The 23611-nt window shown below is 42.5% G+C and overlaps 1 protein-coding gene across 1 annotated transcript in view; it reads right to left on the bottom strand.

The window, feature by feature from the left end:
* The window catches only part of LOC134568866 (peroxisomal acyl-coenzyme A oxidase 2-like), an 83258-nt gene extending 62647 nt beyond the window's left edge, over window positions 1–20611 (bottom strand). Inside the window, exons 1-2 of the mRNA XM_063427558.1 lie at window positions 20436–20611; window positions 15570–15732 (exon numbers count right to left, since the gene is read on the bottom strand). Of these exons, the coding sequence (XP_063283628.1) occupies window positions 15570–15732; window positions 20436–20589 (317 nt within the window). The 5' untranslated portion in view covers window positions 20590–20611. The remainder of the gene's footprint in view (window positions 1–15569; window positions 15733–20435) is intronic.
* Between the last annotated feature and the right edge of the window lie 3000 nt (window positions 20612–23611).

Here is a 23611-nt window from a genome sequence, read left to right as displayed (position 1 = left end):
GACCATGTTGCAGCAGCTTGTGTAATACCTTTCTGACCTGTCTATGGTGAGTCTCAATCTCCTTAGAGTGTATTAGTATGTCGTCCAGGTAAACAATAACACAATCATGCTGAAACTCCCTAAGTACCTCATTAATCAAATCTTGAAATACTGCAGGCGCATTGCATAGTCCAAATGGCATAACAGTGTATTCGTAATGGCCATACCGGGTATTGAATGCCGTCATCCACTCGTGACCTTGCTGGATTCTCACCAAATTGTAAGCCCCTCTGAGATCTAACTTGGTGAAGATTTTGGAGCCCTTAAGACGATCAAATAACTCGGTAATCAGTGGGATAGGATAGGCATTTCTGACAGTTATTTTATTCCAACCTCGGTAATCGATACATGGTCTCAGCGTGCCATCCTTCTTCTTAATGAAAAAGAACCCAGCCCCGGCCGGAGAAGAAGACCTCCTGATGAATCCCTTTTCTAAGTTCTCCCGAATATACTCCTCTAGAACCAAGTTTTCCTGAACAGACAAAGGATATACATGGCCCCTCGGAGGCATAGTGCCGGGTAGAAGCTTAATCTTACAGTCAAATGACCTGTGTGGAGGCAAAGAATCGGCATTCTTCTTGTCAAACACTGCCCTTAAGTCTAGGTAAAGGTCTGGTATTTGTCTTTCTGTGGACTGAGTAGGATTCTCCGGTATGTTAATATTAGCTAATGGAGAAACCTTGCACAAACACCAATCCTGGCAGCCCTGGCCCCACGAGAGTATCTCTCCTAACTCTCAATCGATAATAGGGTTATGTTTTTTCAACCATGGGTACCCCAGAACTATGGGAACGGAAGGAGACGAAATGAGCATAAGAGATAAATTCTCCACGTGTAGGATTCCAACATTTAAATCAATGGGTATGGTCTCACGAAAGATAACAGGGTCTAGTAGTGGTCTACCATCTATGGCCTCAACGGCCAAAGGTGTCTCCGTTAGCTGGGATGGGAAATTGTTCTTACTAGCAAAGGCTTGGTCGATAAAATTCTCAGCAGCACCGGAATCTATCAATGCCATAGCCCTTACTACTTCCTTCCCCCAAGTTAAGGAAACTGGTAGCAGAAGCCTGTGATCTTTATAATTAGGAGTAGAGGACAAAATAGAAACACCCAAGGCCTGTCCTCTAGAGAGACTTAGGTGCGAGCGTTTCCCGGGCGGTTAGAACAGTTCGAGAGTAAATGACCCTTGGCCCCACAGTACATACACAAACCCTCTCTTCTCCTGTGCTGTCTTTCCTCCTCAGAGAGGCGGGTATACCCTATCTGCATAGGTTCAGTAAGCAAAGATATCGTGGAGTCAGGACTTGGAAAAGCGGGAGCTAACCTAAAAGAAGGTCTCTGGTTCCTCTCTCGAGTGTTCTGTCTCTCTCTTAGACGTTCATCTATACGAGAGATGAACGAAATTAAATCCTCTAAATTCTCAGGGAGTTCTCTGGTAGCAACCTCATCAAGGATTACATCAGATAGGCCATTCAAAAATACATCCATATACGCCTGCTCATTCCACTTGATTTCTGCCGCCAGAGACCTGAACTCTAGTGCATAATCCACCAGTGTTCGGTTCTCCTGTCTCAGGCGCAACAGTAATCTGGCTGCATTAACCTTTCTACCTGGAGGGTCAAATGTTCTTCTAAAAGCAGCTACAAATGCAGCATACCGTATATACTCGAGTATAAGCCGAGTTTTTCAGCCCATTTTTTGGGCTGAAAAACCCCAACTCGGCTTATACTCGAGTCAGTGTCTGTATTATGGCAATTTGCATTGCCATAATACAGACTGGGGGGAGAGGGGGGCTGGCAGAGCTGTACTTACCTTTCCTGCAGCTCCTGTCAGCTCTCTCCTCCTCCGCGCCGTCCGTTCAGCACCTCGGTCAGCTCCCAGTGTAAGTCTCGCGAGAGCCGCGGCTCTCGCGAGACTTACACTGGGAGCAGACAGAGGGAGCTGCACAGACCGCGCGGAGGAGGAGAGAGCTGACAGGAGCTGCAGGAAAGGTAAGTACAGCTCTGCCAGCCCCCCTCTCCCCCCCACTGAACTACCAATGCTGGACCACCAGGGAAGGAGAGCCCCCCTCCCTGCCATATATCAAGCAGGGAGGGGGGACGAAAAAAAAAAATATAAATAAAATAATAAAAAAAAAATAATAATAATAAAAAAAAGGGGTATAAGGACCACTATGGGAGGGGGGGGGGGGGTAAGGACCACTATGGGAGGGGGGGGGGGGTATAAGGACCACTATGGGAGGGAGGGGGGGGTAAGGACCACTATGGGAGGGAGGGGGGGGGATAAGGACCACTATGGGAGGGAGGGGGGGGGATAAGGACCACTATGGGAGGGAGGGGGGGGATAAGGACCACTATGGGAGGGAGGGGGGTATAAGGACCACTATGGGAGGGAGGGGGGTATAAGGACCACTATGGGAGGGAGGGGGGGTATAAGGACCACTATGGGAGGGGGTGGGATAAGGACCACTATGGGAGGGAGGGGGGGTATAAGGACCATTATGGGAGGGAGGGGGGGTATATGGACCACTATGGGAGGGATGGGGGGGGATAAGGAACACTATGGGAGGGAGAAGGGGGATAAGGACCACTATGAGAGGGAGGGGCTGGGATAAGGACCACTATGGGAGGGGAGGGGGAAGTAAGGACCACTAGGGGAGGGGAGGGTGAAGTAAGGACCACTAGGGGAGGGGAGGGTAAGGACCACTAGGGGAGGGGTGAGTCAGGACCACTGGGGGGGGAGTGAAGGAACACGGGGGTGGGGAGGTAAGGACCACTGAGGGAGGAGGAGGGGAAGTCAGGACATATGGGGGGGGGAGGGGGCGGCAAAAAATGTTTTGCCTACGGCGGCAAATATCCTTGCACCGGCCCTGCACACACTGCATTCACACACTGCATTCATGCACACACACACTGCATTCATGCACACACACACTGCATTCATGCACACACGCTGCACTCATACACACACACATACGCACACACTGCATTCATTATACACACACTGTAAATAAATATTCAATTAATATATTTTTTTTAGGATCTAATTTTATTTAGAAATTTACCAGTAGCTGCTGCATTTCCCACCCTAGTCTTATACTCGAGTCAATAAGTTTTCCCAGTTTTTTGGGATAAAATTAGGGGCCTCGGCTTATATTCGGGTCGGCTTATACTCGAGTATATACGGTAGTTATAAACTAATGGGTTATCGTTCTCCCATAGTGGGTTGGCCCTTCTCAGAGCTTTCTCAATGAGTAGGGTGATAATAAATCCTACTTTTGCCCTATCTGTAGGATAAGAGCGAGGTTGCAATTCAAAGTGGATACTAATTTGGTTTAAAAAATCACGACACTTCTCAGGAGCCCCACCATAGCGTACTGGGGGGGTAATGTGAGAAGAAGCACCCACTGTGGCTACCTCTAGACCTGAACCGACAGGAGAAACAGGGGTATTACGTATCTCCTCTGGTGGGTTATTGGCACAAGCTAATAGAGCCTGTAGCGCAAGCGCCATCTGATCCATTCTGTGATCCATGGCTTCAAACCTAGGATCAGGAGCAGCCAGCTTACTGTTTGTACTTGCAGGATCCATTGGCCCTGTCGTAATGTCAGGATCGGGACAGGGATCCAACACGCAGAGTACAAACAGTAGCCAGATACGTATACCGGACCTTAGAATGGCCGGACTAACGTAAGTAGTACAGTATAGAATGGTCAAAGACAAGCCGAGGTCGAGGGTAACAGAAGACAGGTAAGCGAGAGACAAGCCGAATCAAGGGTAACAGAGATAAGCAGAGTAAGGTAAACAAGCCGGGTCAAAACCAAAAGGGATAATAGAATACACAAGCACTGAGTGACTAGAACAAGCTAGAACCACGACAGGGCAATGAGCTAATGAAAGAAGCTCTGTTAAATACCCTGTTCAGAGCAGTAACCACGCCTCCAAGGCGTCTTGATTGGTCCTGCAGCAATTGACTGACAGGTCGTTCTGGGGGAGTGTCCTGATGACTACTTCCTGCCTAGATGCTGTAAAAGGCAGTCACTCCCTCGCGGCCGGCCTAGCATGACCGGATAGACCACGGGGAAGGGAGCCATCAGACCGTCTGGATGGAGGAACAGCTAAGTCTCTACCTCTTTCGGAGGTAGAGACCACAGGTACCCTGACAGTTAGTGTGTAGTGTATGCAGAGTGCATGTTGTATTAGTGAATGCAGTGTGTGTGTTGTATTAGTGTATGCAGTGTGTGTGTGTTGTGTTAGTGTATGCAGTATGCAGTGTGTGTGTTTGTGTATGCAGTGTGTGTGTTTGTGTATGCAGTGTATGTTGTATTAGTGTATGCAGTGTGTGTGTTGTGTCAGTGTATATAGTGTGTGTTGTGTCAGTGTATGTAGTGTGTGTTTTGTCAGTGTATGTAGTGTGTGTGTTGTGTTAGTGTATATAGTGTGTGTGTGTTGTGTCAGTGTATGCAGTGTGTTTTGTCAGTGTATGTAGTGTGTGTGTTGTGTTAGTGTATATAGTGTGTGTTGTGTCAGTGTATGTAGTGTGTGTGTGTGTTGTCAGTGTATGTAGTGTCAGTGTATGTAGTGTCAGTGTGTGTTGTGTCAGTGTATGTAGTGTGTGTGTGTGTGTTGTGTCAGTGTATGTAGTGTGTGTGTGTTGTGTCAGTGTATGTAGTGTGTGTGTGTGTTGTGTCAGTGTGTGTGTGTTGTGTCAGTGTATGTAGTGTGTGTGCGTGTGTGTTGTGTCAGTGTATGTAGTGTGTGTGTGTGTGTTGTGTCAGTGTGTGTGTGTGTGTAAATGTCCAATGAGGAGGGGGAGGGGGGGCATTTTAACATATTTAAAAAAAATAATAATAATAATTAAATGAAATTGTTTCTCCCCCCTCCCTGCTTACCTGTGTCTAGGGAGGGGGGAGATTCCATCCCTGGTGGTCCGGTGGCATGGTGGGGCCCCCTGGCTTCCCTGTTACCGCAGAGGAGGCCCAGGCAGCACACAGCCTCTTCTCTTTTCTCCTCCAATAACTCTCGCGAGACCCGCGGAGCGTTGCCATGGCAACCGGGTCTCACGAGAGTTATTAGCAGAGAGAAGAGAGAAGAGGCAGTGTGCTGCCTGGGCCCCCTCTGCGGTAACAGGGAGCCGGGGGCCCGCAGCTGCACACATAGCGATATTCGCTATCTATATGTGCAGAGAGGGAAAGTGGGGCCCGGGACTGCCAGAGCAGTCCGGGCCCCCCAGGGCCGCCGGGCCCGTGACAACCGTCATGGTTGTCACCCCCTGATGGCGGCCCTGAGTGTGGGACAGAGGTAAATAAGCTATATTTGTGTCATGGTGTGTGTGTCTGTGTCATGGGGTGTGTGTGTGTCTGTCATGGTGTAAAAAAAAGTGTTTTTACTCACTTTTTTTTTCTCCCCACGCCGTGCTGGTCTCCACTCGACTTGCCCTGCCTCTATGGTTGAGATGATCAAGCTTGATGATCTCAGCCAATACAATGCTCTGCCATATGATTGGCTGCAAAGGCCCTGAATGTAGGTGCTCCACACTGTGCAGCACTGACACAGGAAGCACCTCTAGTGACTGTCTGAGTGACTGTCACTAGAGGTGTCACTATTAAGCAATGTAAACACTGCCATTTCTCAGAAAAGTCAGTGTTTACATTGAAAAGCCTGCAGGGACAGGCTAAAGACACCAGAACCACTACATTAAGCTGTGTGTGTGCGCGCCTGCTAGTGAGTGAGCTTGCTTGCGTGTGTGTGTGTGCCTGCTAGTGAGTGAGCTTGTGTTTTTATGCCAATGAGCTTATGTATATCAGTGACATTGTTTGTCTATGAAGCTGTGTATCAATGAGCTTGTGTGTGTCAGTGAGATTGTCTGTCTGCATGTCAGTATGCTAACTATATAATTAAACGTTTTACTCTGAAAGGACCAATATTATATATTAGAAAAAGCAATATATATTCGAGATAAATATTACTCAACCATCTGGGCTGGCAAGACATTGCCTTACATATTACCTTACATATTACATACGGCAATATATGGCGCAATAACTTATGGGGCTGGCATAGATTTATTTCTAGGGCTGCTTTGTATCCCCAGTCCGACCCTGCTTACAGAGGTCAAATATAGGGCTTTTCCCTTTACCATTGAAATTTGCCATATTGGTTTGCTGGGCCTATGTTGCCTTTGAGACCTCATGGTAGCCCAGGAATGAAAATTAACCCCATATTGGCATACCTTTTGTAAAAGTAGACAACCCAGGGTATTCAAAATGGGGTATGACCAGTCTTTTTTTAGTAGCAACTTAGTAGTCCTTTACCCATTTTAATAAAAAATTAACCCCTTCCCTGCCAATTGATCACTGACTACAGTGATCAATTGGCAGGGATTACATTTTACTATGATCTGATTTTTTTTTAACCCCTGAGAGTTAATTTTTTTTTTTTAACCCTCAGGGGTTAAATTTATTTTATTAATTAATTTAAATATTTTAAAATGATAAATTTAGCTAGCTGGGGAGGGTGGAAGTTAGTGGGGAATTGGGGGATTTAGTATTAGGCTAACTAGGGGTTAACGTTAAAAAAAGTTTAAAAATAAGCTTTAAAAAGTTAAAAAATTAAGTTTAAAAAAAGTTTTAATAACGTTTAAGTAAAAAAAAAAAAATAAACCCTTTACCCAGTCCAAATAAAAATTAACCCCTTCCCTGCCAGTCGATCACTGCCTACAGTGATCAAAATACAGATCACAGTATTGTACTGTGATCTAATTTTTTTTTAACCCCTGACGATTAACTTTTATTTATTTTTTGACCCTCAGGGGTTAAATTTATTTAATTAACTAATTTAAATATTGTATAATTAAATATTTTGCTGGGTGGGTGGGAGTTATGGGAAAATGGGGAATTTACTGTTAGTGCTGCTTACTGCTAGTTAGGGGTTAACGTAAAAAAAAGCTTAGAAAAATTTTAAATCTGTAAAAAAAAAAGTTTTACGAAAGTTTAGGAAACTTTAAAAAAATTAATAAGCAAAGTAAAAGTTTAAAAAATAGTTTTAAAAAGTAAAAAAAAATCCATTTAATAACGCTCATTACCACTACACCTGGTACAAGCTAGCGGAAAAATTATCCCACGCTAAGGTTCAAAATATGCCCTTTGAAATACCCTGGGATGTCTTCTTTAAGAAATGGTATGGCTTTATGGGGTATTTGGTTTATATAGCCTGGTAAAATACTCTAAAATGGGACATGGGCACAGCGTAAAAATTTAAAGTTTGAAAAAAAATGGAATGGCTGTGTCCCAAATGTGCCCCTCCGATGTCCACATATACCTGGCAAAGGTACATACGGGGGTATTTTTGTACTCAGCAGACATAGCTGAGCAACATATGAAGTATTATACAGTGGTAGTACACATATGGTTTGCAAAATATACTGTGCAAACTCACTTTGTGTGTCAAAAAGGCAGAAAAAAACGCTTATTACCACTACACCTGGTACACGCTAGCGGAAAAATGATCCCACGCTAAGGTTCAAAATATGCCTTTTGAAATACCCTGGGGTGTCTACTTTAAGAAATGGTAGACCTTTGTGGGGTAGTTTTAATTTAAAACCTGTGAAGATGCTTGGAAATTGCACATAGGCCCGGCGTCAAAATTCAAAGTTCGGTAAAAACTGATATGGCTTGGTCTCCTATATGGCACTGTAGCTTCACAAAATAGTGCCATAGACATACAATGGGGGTGTCCTTTTACTCAGAAGACTTAGCTGAGCATAATCTGGGGGGTTTGAACTTAGTGGCACACATGAAATATACAAAATGCCCAGCAAAAATGTAATCCGTATGTAAAAAATGCACAAAATTATTTTTTACCACATACTTTGGCATGTAATGGTAAAAAAATGGGGGCATGTTAAGGCACAATATGCACCTTATGAGATACCCTGGAGTGTCTACTTTTACAAATGGTAGGTCTTTGTGGGGTGTTTTTGAACAGTCAAACTGTTATAATAACCCAAATGGAAGCATAGGCTCATTAAATCCGTCTCTCAAAATTCTACTGTGAATACTGAAAAGGACAGGTCTCCTGTATGGCACTGTAGCTTCACGAAATAGTGCCATAGACATACAATGGGGGTGTCCTTTTACTCTGAACACTTAGCTGAGCATAATTTGGGGGGTTTAAACTTAGTGGCACATATGAAATATACAAAATGCCCAGCAAAAATGCAATCCGTATGTAAAAAATGCACAACATTTTTTTTTACCACATACTTTGGCATGTAATGGTAAAAAATGGGGGCATGTTAAGGCACAATATGCACCTTATGAGATACCCTGGAGTGTCTACTTTTACAAATGGTAGGCCTTTGTGGGTTTTTTTTTTTTTTGAACAGTCAAACTGTTATAATACCCCAAATGGAAGCATAGGCTCATTAAATCAGTCTCTTAAAATTCTACTGAGAATACTGAAAAGGACAGGTCTCCTATATGGCACTGTAGCTTCACGAAATAGTGCCAAAGACATACAATGGGGGTACCGTTGTACTCAGCAGAAGTAACTGAACACATAATAAAACTTTGTACAGGAATAGCACACACCAACTTTACAAAATAAATAATAAATGAGAAATAAATAATAAATGAGAAGTTCTTTGTTATAAGTTTGTGTGCGAAAACCCCCCAAAAACACAATTTTACTCCAATATTTAGCAGAGGTTGGCGGTAAAATGGCTACGTAGAAAGTGTCAAAACAACCTTAGGTAAATAGCCTGTGGTGTCTACTTTATACAAATATATACTTTTGTGTGGCAATTTTGTTTTCTTTTATGGCTATTAAGCTTACAAGACAAACATACCAAATTCTAAAATCGCTCCACATTAAAAGTTTATTTTACTCCTTGTGCTTTGTGACCTGTAACTACCAAAAAAAACTGAAAATCCCAGACACATTATATATTCTGTAAATCAGAACAACTAAATGAATTTATTTCTAATTACTTTCCTTAACCTGCACTTATTGTGCACACATTATTATTGCAAAAACTGTAAAAAAAAAAAAACACTAACTTTTTCATTTTTTTTGCATTTTTCTGTATGTTTTTTATAATAAATAAGCATGTATATATATATATATATATATATATATATATATATGTTACATCAAATGGAAGCCCTTTCTGTCCTTTAAAAAACGGTATATAATATGCGTCGGTGCAATAAATTAGTCAAATGCAAATTGCAGTTGAACGCAAACAGCAAAAAATGCAAAAAATGCCATTGTCATAAAGTGAAAGACAAGCTTCCGAAGCTCTGTCCTTAAGGGGTTAAGTTAAAAGATGATATAAATATAGAAGAATTTAAATATATATACACACATATATATGTATTTAAATCCTGCATGTATATTTATGTAATTGTTTATGTAATTATATCTATCTGTACGTGTGTATGTATGTATGTGTGTGTGTGTGTGTGTGTGTGTATGTATATGTATATGTATATGTATATATATATATATATATATATATATTTATATTGTAGGAAGAAACAAAAGCATACATGGCATCACATGACAAGGTACATCTGAAGAGGAAACAATATTCCTATAACTAAAGGGAAAGCATTATGGATATATGTCTAGTCAGGCATAATAACAATCACTTTGGGTTCAGGTTATATTAGGGGTTATGCAATCTGTACGGCTGGATAGGGTTAGCTAATACCCAAGGGGATCATTGGGAGTAGAGTGTCTGGTGTGTTCCTAAACTGCAGCCTGCGACTGAGGTCCCAGACTGGTGGGTCCTGGGTTGCGAATTCCCCACTCCTGGAGTGCCTGCTGGCTGACAGTCCTCTGATCTTTGTATGGTCTTCATTTGTCGCTCCTCTGGTAACGATAGCTGGTGTAGTAAAGTCTCTGAATCACCCAGAGGTCAATGTGAGTATGCCGTCCTCTTCCGTGACTACTAGAGAGCCCTCCACTCCCCAGCAATACTTGATGGAGTGATCTCTCAGGGGCCAGCTGTCTTTTCTCCAACAATACCCGGAATGGAAGGCCTCCATATAGGGCGATCTCACAGCCTTCGTAGTGCACTGTTCCCAGGGCTCTGGAGCGAGCGAGTCATAATGGCGGATCCTGCTGCTACATCTCTGGTGACGATGATGACATCGCCTTCCTGACCCTGAACGCTGCCATCACCAGTGAGGGGTCTGTCTTCCCCTTGAGGCCTATAGTGGCCACTAGCTTCCACGTGAAGGACTGCATTTTCTCTCCCCCAATTCATTCATGGATACCTCATAGGCTGATATTGCGCCTCCTGTGTCTAGTCTCTAACACAGTGACCATCTTGTGCAGCATCTGGATTTGGTGGCTAAGCTCCTTCATCTGGTTCTTAGTTTCCAGTATTTGGATGTCTCTAGCCTTCTCTCTTGTTTCCACAGCATTGACTTTTGTGTGTATAATTCCTACTTCGTTCTGTGTCTCCTGTAGATTTTTCTTCCACACCTGCCTCAGCTGTATTAATAACCTCTTAATATCCCCCTTGGTGGACAGGGAAAAGTCTTCTATTCAGATTCCCTGTATACGCCGTCTGAGCTGACCGATGCTGTGGAATCAGCTTCCCCCTGGGATTCTTCAGATTCTTCATTTTATACATTACATACATATACATATTACATATGTATATATAATGTATACATTAATATATATAATGTATACAATTACTGTATGTGTATATATATATATATATATATATATATATAGACATACTTGAAATGAAAGAAATCTCAATGTATCCATACATTCATAAAACATTCATATTTTTTTTTCCTGATTGCATTAACATGTTTTTTTCCTGTCAGTTTAGGAGGTCCCCCTGCAGGCAGTTACATAGGCAGCTATGCCTGCCATGTGATCGCTCTTAAAAACAATCACATGGCACCCGGGGGCCTAAATTGCAGAGGGAGGACTGCCTGCGTTGTCAGGCAGTCCCCCAGAAGAGCATCGCGACGGAGGTGAGTACACCTCGGGCGCTAGGGATGAAATCCATTATGGCATTCTATGCCGCCATCACATCTTTAAAGCCCATTAAAATGGGGATGGCATAGAACTCCCTAACGGCGTTAAGGGGTTAAAGAGAAAAAGAACCTTAATCACCATAAAATGGAAGAGAAAAGTAAATTGGACGTAACAGACATCCTACTCCTACCATTCTAAGGCTGAATATTTCCAAGAGTGGTTGTACTTGTGGTGGTGGAGATGCCATAAGTCTTCAAGGCCGAGGAAGAGGTGTTAAGACTCTGAGAGACCTTGGCATTACAGCTTACTTTCTTCTTGGAATTTGGTTGTGACATTAATGATTGTGCGTTTATTAAAATAAATTGGGATAAGAACATGTATTGTATGAACTAACATAAGCTAAAATAGATGTTTAAGTGTAAAAATAGGTTGCTTGGCGGATTTACACTGTAATGTTATTGTCTTTGACTTTCAGATTAAAAAAACTACAGCACACCGTACACTGAAAAGCATCCTGTTAAAGTAAAAAAGGCTTTTATCTTCAATGATAAAGTACTCTGCCTGCAGCACACAGGACTGAACACTCATTAAAAAAAAGATTTTCTCTTTCTACAAAGCCAAGAACTAATGCTACTGCAACTCCAAATCAACGGTTACTCTGTCTGACTCTCACACTCAAAAAAAAAAAAAAAATCACAAATCAGTTGACACTGACTGGAAAGGTACAGCAGTAATCTAACAAACCACCTCATCAGTCACACACTAGGATCAATGACACAGGCTTCTAATCTCACACAATGGTATACCTAGCTATCGCTGTATGTTGGTCTCCAAATAGCTGGAATCAAAGTTTCTGAAACAATTCTGCTTGGAAGTACACTGATCAGCCACAACAGCAAAACCATTGACAGTTGAAGTGAATAACATTGATTAAATCGTAACAATAGCACCTGTCAAGGGGTGGGATATATTTGGCAACGAGTGAACAGTACGTTCTTGAACATAAGTGTTGGAAACAGGAAAAATTGGCAAATGTATAATCTGAGTGACTTTGACAAGTCCAAATAGTGATGGCTAGACGATTTGGTCAGATCATCTGCAAAACAGCAAGTATTGTTGGCTGTTCCTGGTATGCAATGATTAGTACCTACCAAAAGTGGTGCAAGGAAGGATAACTGGTGAATGGGCACCAGTGTCATGGGCGCTCAAGGCACATTGATGCACGTGTGGAGCAAAGGCTAGTCTTTCTTGTCCAATCACATTGAAGACCTACTGTAGTGAAATTACTGAAAAATTGAATGCTGGCCATGATAGAGAGGTGTCAGAACACACACTGCTTCTCAGTTTGCTGTGTGTGGGGCTGCATAGCCACAAACAGTTCAGAGTGCCTATGATGACCCCATGTCCACAGCGAAAAGCACCTTCAATGGGGACATAAGCGTCAGAACTGGGTCATGAAGCAATGAAAGAAGGTTGGCTTGTCTGATGAATCACATTTTCTTTTAGATCAGGTGGATAGCTAGGTGCATGTGTGTCTTTTTCCTGGGTAGAGATGGCAGCAGGATGCAATATCAGAAGAAGTCAGGCTGGCAGAGGCAGTGTTATGCTCTGGGAAATGTTTTGCTGGGAATTCATGTGGATTTTATTGTTGCAGACCATGTACACCTCTTCATGGCAAAGGTGCTCTGTGACAAAACTCACTATTTCCCCTATGTTCAAGCCATTTCCCTGCTAAGCTTCGTTATTATGTTCCCAAACCCTATTCACGTTTTCCCCCGTTCGGGAGCTCCAATCCAACAAACACCGACCAACCCTGACTCATTAAACATGAAAGAAACCACAAACTCAAGTGCTCTCTCTGTGTGGCCGCCGTTATCATAACCGAACACCACGTGCGGTGGAAAACGGCTGCCATCTTTTCGCACAAACACAGGCAGCAGGGCCTGGTCTTTGAGTGTCTGGAACTAGAAGTCGGACACTCGACCTCACAAATACCGGTAATTTCATACCAGCCTGCTTCTTCCCACGACAAGCCAGGAGAGCGCTGTTCGGTAGGATTGTTCGCACAAACAATCACTACCTATGAGCCAGGGGAACCATTTGTCTGTCTGTTCGTATGGACATGATCGAAAATGACCGACTGCTACCACTGATTCTCTGGAACTGATTTGGGCAGATGCCACGTGTGCGATCGGTCAAAACTTTACCCCGGTGTCGATTCGGCTGTGTTCGTGTGATCTGAGCGCTATTTGGACAACTTGGGTGAACAGATCCAGGCTATCTGGGGATATTATATTTGTGGGGCTTCCTATATGTGTTATGTGTATTTTTCATATTTTATGTTTTGTGTAGCTCAGGGTTATAATCACTATTTCACTTGGGACTCGGGAGATTTACAATGGATATACTCAGCTGGAGTATAGGGAATCCGTTACATGTTCCCTGATGGCAGTGGCCTCTTTCAGAAGCATAATGCACCCTGCCACACTGCAAACATTGTTCAAGAATGGTTTGAGGAACATGACAAAGAGTTCAAGGTGTTGCCTTGGCCTCCAAATTCCCTAGATCTCCATCCAGTTAAGCATCTGTGGGATGTGCTGGAACAACAAATCTGATCCATAGAGGCTCCACCTTGCAACTTGCAAATCTTAAAGGATCTGCTGCTAATGTCTCGGTGCCAAATACCACAGGACATGTTCTGAGGTCTTGTGAATTCCATGCTTCTACGCTGTGCTGTATTGGCTGCAACAGGGGGACCTACATGATATTAGGCAGGTGGTTTTAATGTTGAGGCTGATCAGTGTAAATATATTTTTAATGTGCCTCCTTTTTTTCTATATATTTTATGTCCTGCTCCCACACAGGTAAAGCACTTAAATTTCATTCCCTGTCTGCTGGTCTGTCTCCCTCAATTGCTCAAACTGAAAATGTCCGGAAGAATCCTGCTTTGAAATTTAGATGTTTTACTGATTCACCCTCTATTGGTCACTTAACATTTTAGTCGCTGTCCCCTAACCATCAATCGTGTTCATCTGTTTGTTTTCCACCTTGATTGAACAGGAAATACAGCACATATCATTGGACAGACCTCTATTACAGCATATTTTATAGTGGTAAATGTGAGTGACAAGCTTATATAGAAGTTAAACCCTAATTTTTATTGTTTGTCTAAAACAAATGAAAAAGGAAGCTAAAAAACATTTTGTCACAAGGTTGCGGTTGTTTACAGGAACTCAATTACCACTCCAAACATTGTGACTATGGTTGGTTATGTCTCCTTTGCCTGTGGCAACACACCTCTGTTTGGGGCAATAATTGAGTTTCTGTAAACTACTGCAGCTATGTGGAAGAAAGCAAAAAACAAGTCACAAGAGAGTGCTGAGAACGGACAACAGCTCAATTAGCCTACCCTTCGGTGGGTCCCCGCTCAGTTCACAAGCTGGTTTTAGCTCATCTTCTGCCATTACAGAGAGAACCAGGTCATGCATATCAGACTGATTTCCACCCAAAAGGGCAGAACAGATCCAAAATACAGGCCAGCTCTCTCTGCACAAGAGAGAGAGCAACCCCAAACGATCTAATATGATGTCAAATATGATGTTACAGGTCATGTGTTGTAATTAATTCCAATTGAAGGTTAGCCAATCAAAAGCCTCCTAAGCATATTTAAACCTACCTCTTGCGTGTCTTGTTGCCCTGTTGTGGTCTTTTGATAGCCCAATAGCACGTATACTCTGTCCAGTTGTCTGATTGTCTGATTACCGAATTGTGGCTTGTCTCACTGTTTATCCTGCTTTCTCTGACCTCGGCTTGCCTTATCGATTATTCTGTCTCTCTGGTTCCCTTATGACTTTGGCTTGTATTCTGACTTCTCTCTGTGTGCACAGCCTAGCCACTCTAAGGACCAGTACTGAACTTCCTGTGTCTGTGTTCTGTCAGCGTGTCTGGTTTCGAAGACCGTGACAATTGCACTTTGCAAATTACAAGTAATGCTGTCTCCCACAAGAAATTGAAAAAAACAAAAACAAATCCGTGAAATAATTTGATATAAATACGTTAATCAAAGTTTGTGTAAGTGGCATTGACACTGGCTAGATACAGCAGTAACCTCACCACCAGTTTCACACTAATATGATAGGGCTATCTATTTCCCACTCATAGCAGTAACCTAACCAACCACCTCACCAGTCATACATTCAGATAAATAACACAGGCTTTCGTTCGATGACAAACGGCATTGGCAAAAATAATCACAGTTTGCTGTGTGTCAGTAGCTGAAATCAAAGTATCCTGCTTGGAAGTATATACATTTTGTCACCTGTTTCATTATTTATGTCTATTTCAGTGTTTCCCAAACCAGCCCTCAAGGCTCCGCTACCTGTCCAGGATTTATGGATTATGCAGTTGTATCTTTTTTTTCTTTTCTAAAACCACCTTAGATACAACTGGGTAACCCCCAGTAAGATTACCCAGTGGAAGTAAGAGTAAGATTAGACTAAGTGAAAACAAAATAGAGCAAAAAACCTGTAAACGTATGAAACCTCTGGTCCATCAGTGGCCCAACCATATTCGGTCATTTTCTTTATCAGGTGGAAAGAATTTCGGACGGCTCCCTCGTATCGTTCTTGTCGTGTCTTGAAATAATGATTCTCTCGACTGAAAGCAGGGTCTCTGATAACAGCGAGAACTGAAAGAAATTATTTTATAAAATTAAAAATTCCTGCTGAGCCTATTACCGGTTTGAAAGGCACTTATTTAAATTTGAATAAACATTGTCACATTTTGCGAGCATATTAGTAATGCATATAATTTGGTTTAATGGAAATCAGACTTGTAAACGGGAAAACATAGCGTAGTTTAAGAATATCCCAATTTTTCCAATTTATTTCTTGAGGTTTACATTTTACAAAGTTGTCCATTTCCCTCAAATCACTATTTAGTAAATACATTTCTCTGTAATTTGAGAAACCCTATTATACTTAAGTGCATTTATCAACTAGACCCAACTTTTGTTACTCTACGTGATTGGTTAACTTCCAAAATAATGTGCCCCAATTGCTTTTGGGTAAAAAATAAATTGGGTTATTAACTAGACTTGTACATTCGATTTTACCTGAAACACAATTCGTCTGACTTTATGTGGATCGGTCAAATTCCGTATTGACTAGAGTTATGGATGAGAATGTTTGGTTACTTTGGGATTTCAAGTTCCATTCCTGGCACCAAAAAGGGTGATGAAATGGAGAAGAAGTTAATTTTTTTAGGTTTAGGTTTAGGTTACTGCTGTACCTATCGAGCTACTGCCAGTGGAAATTGCAACAGCTTTGAGTGGGAGATAGACTGAGTCATTGATCCTAGTGTGAGACTGCTTAGGTTATTGCTGTTCCTATGTAAGTGAAGGAATATTGGGTGGTTGCCACAGTGATAGCACTGCTCACTCTGTGCATGTTAAAACATTTTTATTCAAAAAAAATTCAAAATACAGTCAGCATCTAGTGACCAGCTCCCTCGCAATCAATGCGTTTCATGTATCAAAACACTTTATCAAGATCACACTCCTATTCCAATATTCTGTCTTTATGGTGTGGAAAATTCAGGATTACAAGCACCTGTGGATTAAAAGGTCAGCCTTTCAGCCTTTTAGTAGATAGCTCCCTAATACTGTGTGAACTAGGGAGCTATTTACTCACAGCACGCATAGGATCAGAGTTTTATTCATTAGAATGGAATTCTGATACGAACAAAAACTCCTGTGGGGGTTAATTCTCCTGTAGCATGGAGTCTATTTAACAAACAAACTGAAACAAAAAGGTAATGCATTCGGCATTTTCCCTTTTGTTTCGTATATAATTCGTATGTTGGACTTTCGTTTATGTTATAGTAAATGAATACGAAAAAATCAGCAAAATTCTGACAAAATCATAATCATCCTATAACAAATGCACATGTCTAGTGTGTATGTATGTATGTATCTATCTGACACACGGATACACACAAACACACACACACACTGCAACACAATGGCACACAGATACACACACTGACTCACAGATACACATACTGACAGATACACACACACACGCACACTGGCACATACACACACTGACAGGTACACTGACACACAGATACACACTGGCACATACACACATTGACATACACAGATACACACACACACACACTGACACACAAATATACACACACCTTGACACACAGATATAAAAACTGGCACATACACACACACACACTGACACAGGTACACACACACACACACATACACATGTTTTTTTATTTGCTGTTCACTTTTTTCTTCCTTCAGTGCTGCAGGCTGAGGCTAGTGTGCCAGGAGTTCCATACTAGCTGCTCCCTTTCTCCCTCCAGCCGGTGCTCTAACAGGCACGCTCTGTCTGGGAGAAAGTGCTGTCACTTCCTCCCTGCATCCCATACAACCGGGGTCCAGTTGCAGTCTTAGACCTTTAGCAATACCCATTGGGTGGCCCTAAACGCTTGGGCCAAATGAAGGGCAAAGGGCAAATTGCAGAAGAACCCCAATTTTGTTCTCCCGGAAGCCTAGGGTTCCACGGAACACCGTTTGGGAAATGCTGGTATAGACAATATTGTAGCCATTGTTGCATTGCAGCACACGAATAGACAGCTTTTTTTCATGCCCTTTTTGGCTTGTCTTAATGTTTCTTTGAATCGTTTTCATGGTCACTATTCGGATGAATCGAACTGCCACATGAACGAGTGTCTGAAGTCTCAAACTAAATTTCATACTCCTAAAATAAATAGTTCAACCCAACTGAATTTTTTCACTGTGCTCAAGTCTATTATCAATAAATAGTGAATTGACTGAATTGATCAGGGAAACAAGTGTAAGGAATCACTTTGTAGCTTGGTAGTTCTTTTCTTGTGCGCTGTTCTGTATTCCCATTGGTGAAAGTGTTTGTGCAATGTTTATTTTACTGTATGCTGTGATCTATGCAAGCTGGATCTGGATACAATAAAGCAAGTCTGAGTTCTGTTGAGTTGCAAAGAAAGAAGCTGGTTTTGTCTCTTTGTTGACATCTCACAAGATATGGCTATTCATTGCCCTCTATAGAGTAATTACCGTATTTATCAGCGTATAACACGCACCTCATTTTAAGAAGGAAATTCCAGGAAATTCCCCCCCCTCCCATAGTATTCCCCCCTCATCCCATAGTGTCCCCCCCTTTCCATAGTATTCTCCACCACTTCCCATAGTGTTCCCCCCCCTCATCCCATAGTGTTCCCCCCTCATCCCATAGTGTTCCCCCCCTTTCCATAGTATTCTCCACCCCCTCCCATAGTATTCTCCACCCCCTCCCATAGTGTTCCCCCCCTCCCATAGTGTCCCCTAGTGCACTTTCCCTTCCCTTGTCCCATATTTACTTACCTGTCTTGAAGCGTGGGTTGGCTTCACAGCGCGCACCGCGGTACTGGAACTTCAATTTCAGGTTCCGGTTTCCGGCGGGACTGAAAGGAAGTGTGCACACTTCATTTCAGTCCCGCCGGAAACCGGAACCTGAAATTGAAGTTCCAGTACCGCGGTGCGCGCTGAACACCGGCCCACGCTTCAAGACAGGTAAGTAAATATGGTATATCGGCATATAACACGCACACATCATTTCCCCCCTATTTTCAGGGAGAAAAAGTGCGTGTTATACGCCGATAAATACGGTACTAATAACCGTATTGCCAGAAGACTGGATGGATAGAATATTATATAGTAGCCAGATATCAGCTCAGTATGTCCTGCATACCAACCACAGATGAGTCCTGGCATTTAGAGGAGCAGTTAAGTGGTGCAAGTGATATAAAAGAATGCCCATGGATGATATTAGTCGTATCGTCACATAGTTAAACTATTTTAGCTTAAAATTGTGTACATGTAAATTTACCTTTTCAGTTCCTTGTCTAATGAATCACTTTGGTAGCATTTTTCATTAAACTTCGAATTATATTTATTTCAAACCCAAACTGCAAAATGCAGGCATAACATTTCTAAAAATTCTCCAGTTTGGCAATTTTACCCTAAATATTGCAATTGAGTTTTTAACACACCGACATTTGCTGTTTAGTGAATGATCTCAGCTTGGTATTGAAGTGTACCAAATTTTTGCCATGGATATACTACCTGTTCTTAATTCACTCCTAGTCAGATGCCAAATCTCATCAGTGAGTAAAGAGTGATAGGAACTGGACAAATGTTACAAGGGGACGATGCAATTGCCTCCCCTAGATTATTCACTGCCCACTAGTCTAAAGTGCCCATGCTGGGCTGCACCAGCCTCTAACTGTGCATACTTAACTGTACATGACACGGTAGACACCTGCATACTCACACGAAAGGTGCCTACTCAGCCCAAGGACAACGGAGTCCGGTCTGGTGGGAGGAATGGGGGAAGAGTGCAAGCGGCGAAGGAGCTATGTACTTACTGTGCTTTCACTAGAGGATCCACATGGAACCTGAGCAGGACTTTATAATACCTGAAAACTGCGTGCGTATTTTACAAAGTGTCTATGGTTGTGTGTGCATATATGTCTGGGGTTATATGTGTATATGTCTTTGGTTATGTGTGTGTACATGGAAATGTTTTTGTTTAGTAGGTAGCTCCCTAGTTTGGTATTTTTAAAAATACCAATTCTACATAAATATGGCAAATAAGGGAGCTGTGTCTACTAAACGGCAAAAAGATCAAAATCATTTTAATCTTCCAGTGGTTTAGTAGAGAACTCCCTAAATTGGTACACTTGTGTGGGGTTCTCATTAGAGAGCTGTTTAGCAGCTATCAACCTTATTTGGTGTCATTAAGTATGGAAATTCAACATAAGATAGCAAATAGGGGTCATCTACTAAACAGTTGAAAGATCAACATTAAGAGATGTCATTAGCCAGCCCAGAACAAGAATTATGGGTGGCTAATGTGAATTATGTGCAAATTTGGCATGCTGGTGTCAGACAGCCAATGGTGCCATTTCTTCACCAGTGGAAATTATTAATGCCCTTCCAGTTGTGACTGTGGCATCTTGTGTGCCCCCTCCCCATATATTCATAGAATCATCACTGAATGGAACTTAGCGAGTGATCTTCTGCATTAACACATTGGAATTCTGAGGGTTGCAAATCAGGTACGCAGACAGGCAGGATAATTACAACATTCACTAATGATGGCAGTCATTGCATTGTAGAATATGTTAGATTTATATAAATAATAATAATTATTATTGGCAATTACATAACGTCAACTTGTTCTGCAGAAATTTTACAATATTATAAAAGGGGGAATTTAACAATAAAAGGTAAACTATTACAAATTTTGACATGTTTTGATTGATGAGGACAAGCTTACAATAATGAATTACACTCACCAACTGATCTCCGTAGACGTGTCTCATCTGCAGATCCATCCAGCACATTAGTGAGAGTTTCCACATTAAAAGAAGGAGATTCCCTTTCGCTGGCAAGTTCAGGGTTAACATCTCTGCCTGCGTTTGCTTTAAACCAAGCCATGGTGGATTTCATGCACTCTGCCTTCCTGGGTTGTGATCACCGAACACTACAGCTCTTAACTAAGGATAACTATTGGCTTGTCTGTGTGGGGGTGTGGGGTTTATGGGGAATGTGATACAAGCCTTGTCTTCACTCCCTAAACCCCACCCATAAACCGTTCTAGGACTCAGATCTAAAGTCATAACAATTAGATATGCTCAGCACACTGGGTAAGAAATGACAAATTAATAGATATAAACGAGATTTGTGATAAAAATGTATTTGTTTTATCATCTCCAAGATTTAAGTTTATCACCGTGTATGTGACTGTCACTTTGTTGCATTTATATCAAGCATATGCTGCTTTGGATTACAGCTAGGGAAAGAAAATTACAGATAATATGAATACATTTAATTTTTTTCCCAACTAACCATAGCCATCATGTAGCATCATATACAAATGTGTGACTACACACACTTTAATGGTGGGAACTAGAGAGGAAGAAACAACCTCCCAGAAATGTTGTAAAATACAGACAGATAATTTACACACCAATTTGAAACCCAAACAGACCCCTGCGTTCAAATATCAACACTTCATACAATAACCTTACATGCAAACACTAACACTACACAAACACTACACTGTAGTGATTGTATTTAAAAGCCAACTAGCCAATTAGACTACACACACACACACACACACTGACACAAATATACAAATGACTCATATACAAAAACATGCCTGCATTCACAGGCAGTGCACACAAATAGAAGTATGGGTAAATGGTAGATCCACAACTGGCAAATCATTGTTAGAGTTGTACGGCAGTTGAGGGTCTACTTTTTTGATCACCTCTGTTGTATACAGGGACCCAATGATCTGTGTAGCACCAGAGTCCTCTCTTCATTAGTTTCACGACTACACCAGGGAATCTATATAAGCCAGTAACCAGCTCTGGACAACAGGGTGGGTAACACACACACATACAATGCAACTCATACACTCGTATACACACACACACAGCAGCCCCTAAGTACTAACACACTCTACAGCCTTGAAATAGACACCTACAGTCCCTACCGACACACATACATACTCTACAGCCTCTAGACACACACACACACACATACGTGTCTCTACAGCCCTTAGACATGCATGCAACATGCTAGGAGGATGTTGCAGGCAGCAGAACGTTCTCCACGGCGTCTCCAAACTCTGTCACGTCTGTCACATGTGCTCAGTGTGAACCTGCTTTCATCTGTGAAGAGCACAGGGCGCCAGTGGCGAATTTGCCAATCTTGGGGTTCTCTCTCAAAAGCACCACCCCCACCTGTGGAAGTTGGGCCCTCATACTACCCTCATGGAGTCTGTTTCTGACCGTTTGAGCAGACACATGCACATTTGTGGCCTGCTGGAGGTCATTTTGCAGGGCTCTGGCAGTGCTCCTCCTGTTCCTCCTTGCACAAAGGCGTAGGTAGCGGTCCTGCTGCTGGGTTGTTGCCCTCCTACGGCCTCCCCCACATCTCCTGATGTACTGGCCTGTCTCCTGGTAACGCCTCCATGCTCTACGCTGACAGACACTGTAGCGGACTGGACCCTGTACCAGAGTCTGCCCCAGTTTCCTGGAGGGGACTGCTTACTCGCCTCCTGCCCAGTGATTATGGTCCCGGGAAGATGGGACCCTTTAAACCCATTGACTGGACATAATGGATTGTGTATGACCTTACTGGCCCTTTAAGAACCAGCCAGGGACCTTCTATGACTTTTTGGGAACAATATCCCTTTAAGACTTTGCAGCAGATTACAGTAAGGATGTCTTTTATAGAATGTATGTTTCTGTGTATGCAGCATTCGTCTGATTGTTCGGTAGAATCACTCCATTCATTATATTGAGTGAAACTACCGAACAACCAGACCACCCAGGAATAAGTGTGCCTCCAATTACCGTTTGCAACAATGTTGCAAACTGGTAATTGGCAATTCATGTAATGTGGGTTTTGTCCTCTGGATGGCCGCCATTCGGGAAACGAACACGTGGCGGCGGCCATCTTAAACTCCCGAACAGCGGTGTTTTGCCGTCGAGTGTCTGGAACTAAAATCGGACACTCAACTAGGCAAACACCGCTGAGACCTCCAGACTTCCATGAATTCATGTAGAAACTACCGAATGGCCCGCCGTTCGGTAGAAAGAACCCCACGAACAAGGGAATTCATTCAAACCCTCCCCAGGCTCTCTAACGCAGGCAATTCGTGTGTTTTCATTCCCTTTTCTGTGACCTACTGCAGGGCCAAAATACATGGAATTTTTTCCGGATACTTTTGCCATGCGGTCGGTCAAACCTTTGCCTCCCCACATCTCTGGGTGATTTTTGGATATGTTCCTCACCCAGATCAGGGCTACCAGGGGGTACCATATTTAAATGGGTACCCCACATATTTGGGGTACATCCAGGAATTGGAGAAAAGTGTACACTGTATAATTAGCTTAAGTGTTAATCTAAAGGGAGGAGATGTGTGGGATGTTACGTCTATGGGATTGGCTACTGTACTAATTATGGTGAGTCCCTCCATTGCATGGGAGAATCTCATAAAAGCAGGCATGGTGTAAATAAACCTCAGTTCTACTCCTGATTCTGTGTGTCGTCCTGTTATTGGGAAAGGTGATGGGATATCCTTGGATTATATTGCTGATTGTGCTGGTTACCCTGTTGGATTTATTACTTGTTCCTGCATCCCCTGGATATATTAGTGGAGTTAAGCTGTGAGAAATCAGATCTCCGCTACAGACACAGTAAACCTTCTTGCCACAGCTCGCATTGATGTGCCATCCTGGATGAGCTGCACTACCTGAGCCACTTGTGTGGGTTGTAGACTCCGTCTCATGCTACCACTAGAGTGAAAGCACCACCAGCATTCAAAAGTGACCAAAACATCAGCCAGGAAGCTTAGGAACTGAGAAGTGGTCTGTCACCACCTGCAGAACCACTCCTTTATTGGGGGTGTCTTGCTAATTGCCTATAATTTCCACCTGTTGTCTATCCCATTTGCACA

The sequence above is a fragment of the Pelobates fuscus genome, chromosome 7, assembly GCF_036172605.1.
Source record: "Pelobates fuscus isolate aPelFus1 chromosome 7, aPelFus1.pri, whole genome shotgun sequence".
Classification (NCBI taxonomy): Eukaryota; Metazoa; Chordata; class Amphibia; order Anura; family Pelobatidae; genus Pelobates; species Pelobates fuscus.
This window is presented reverse-complemented; position numbering and strand designations above follow the sequence as displayed.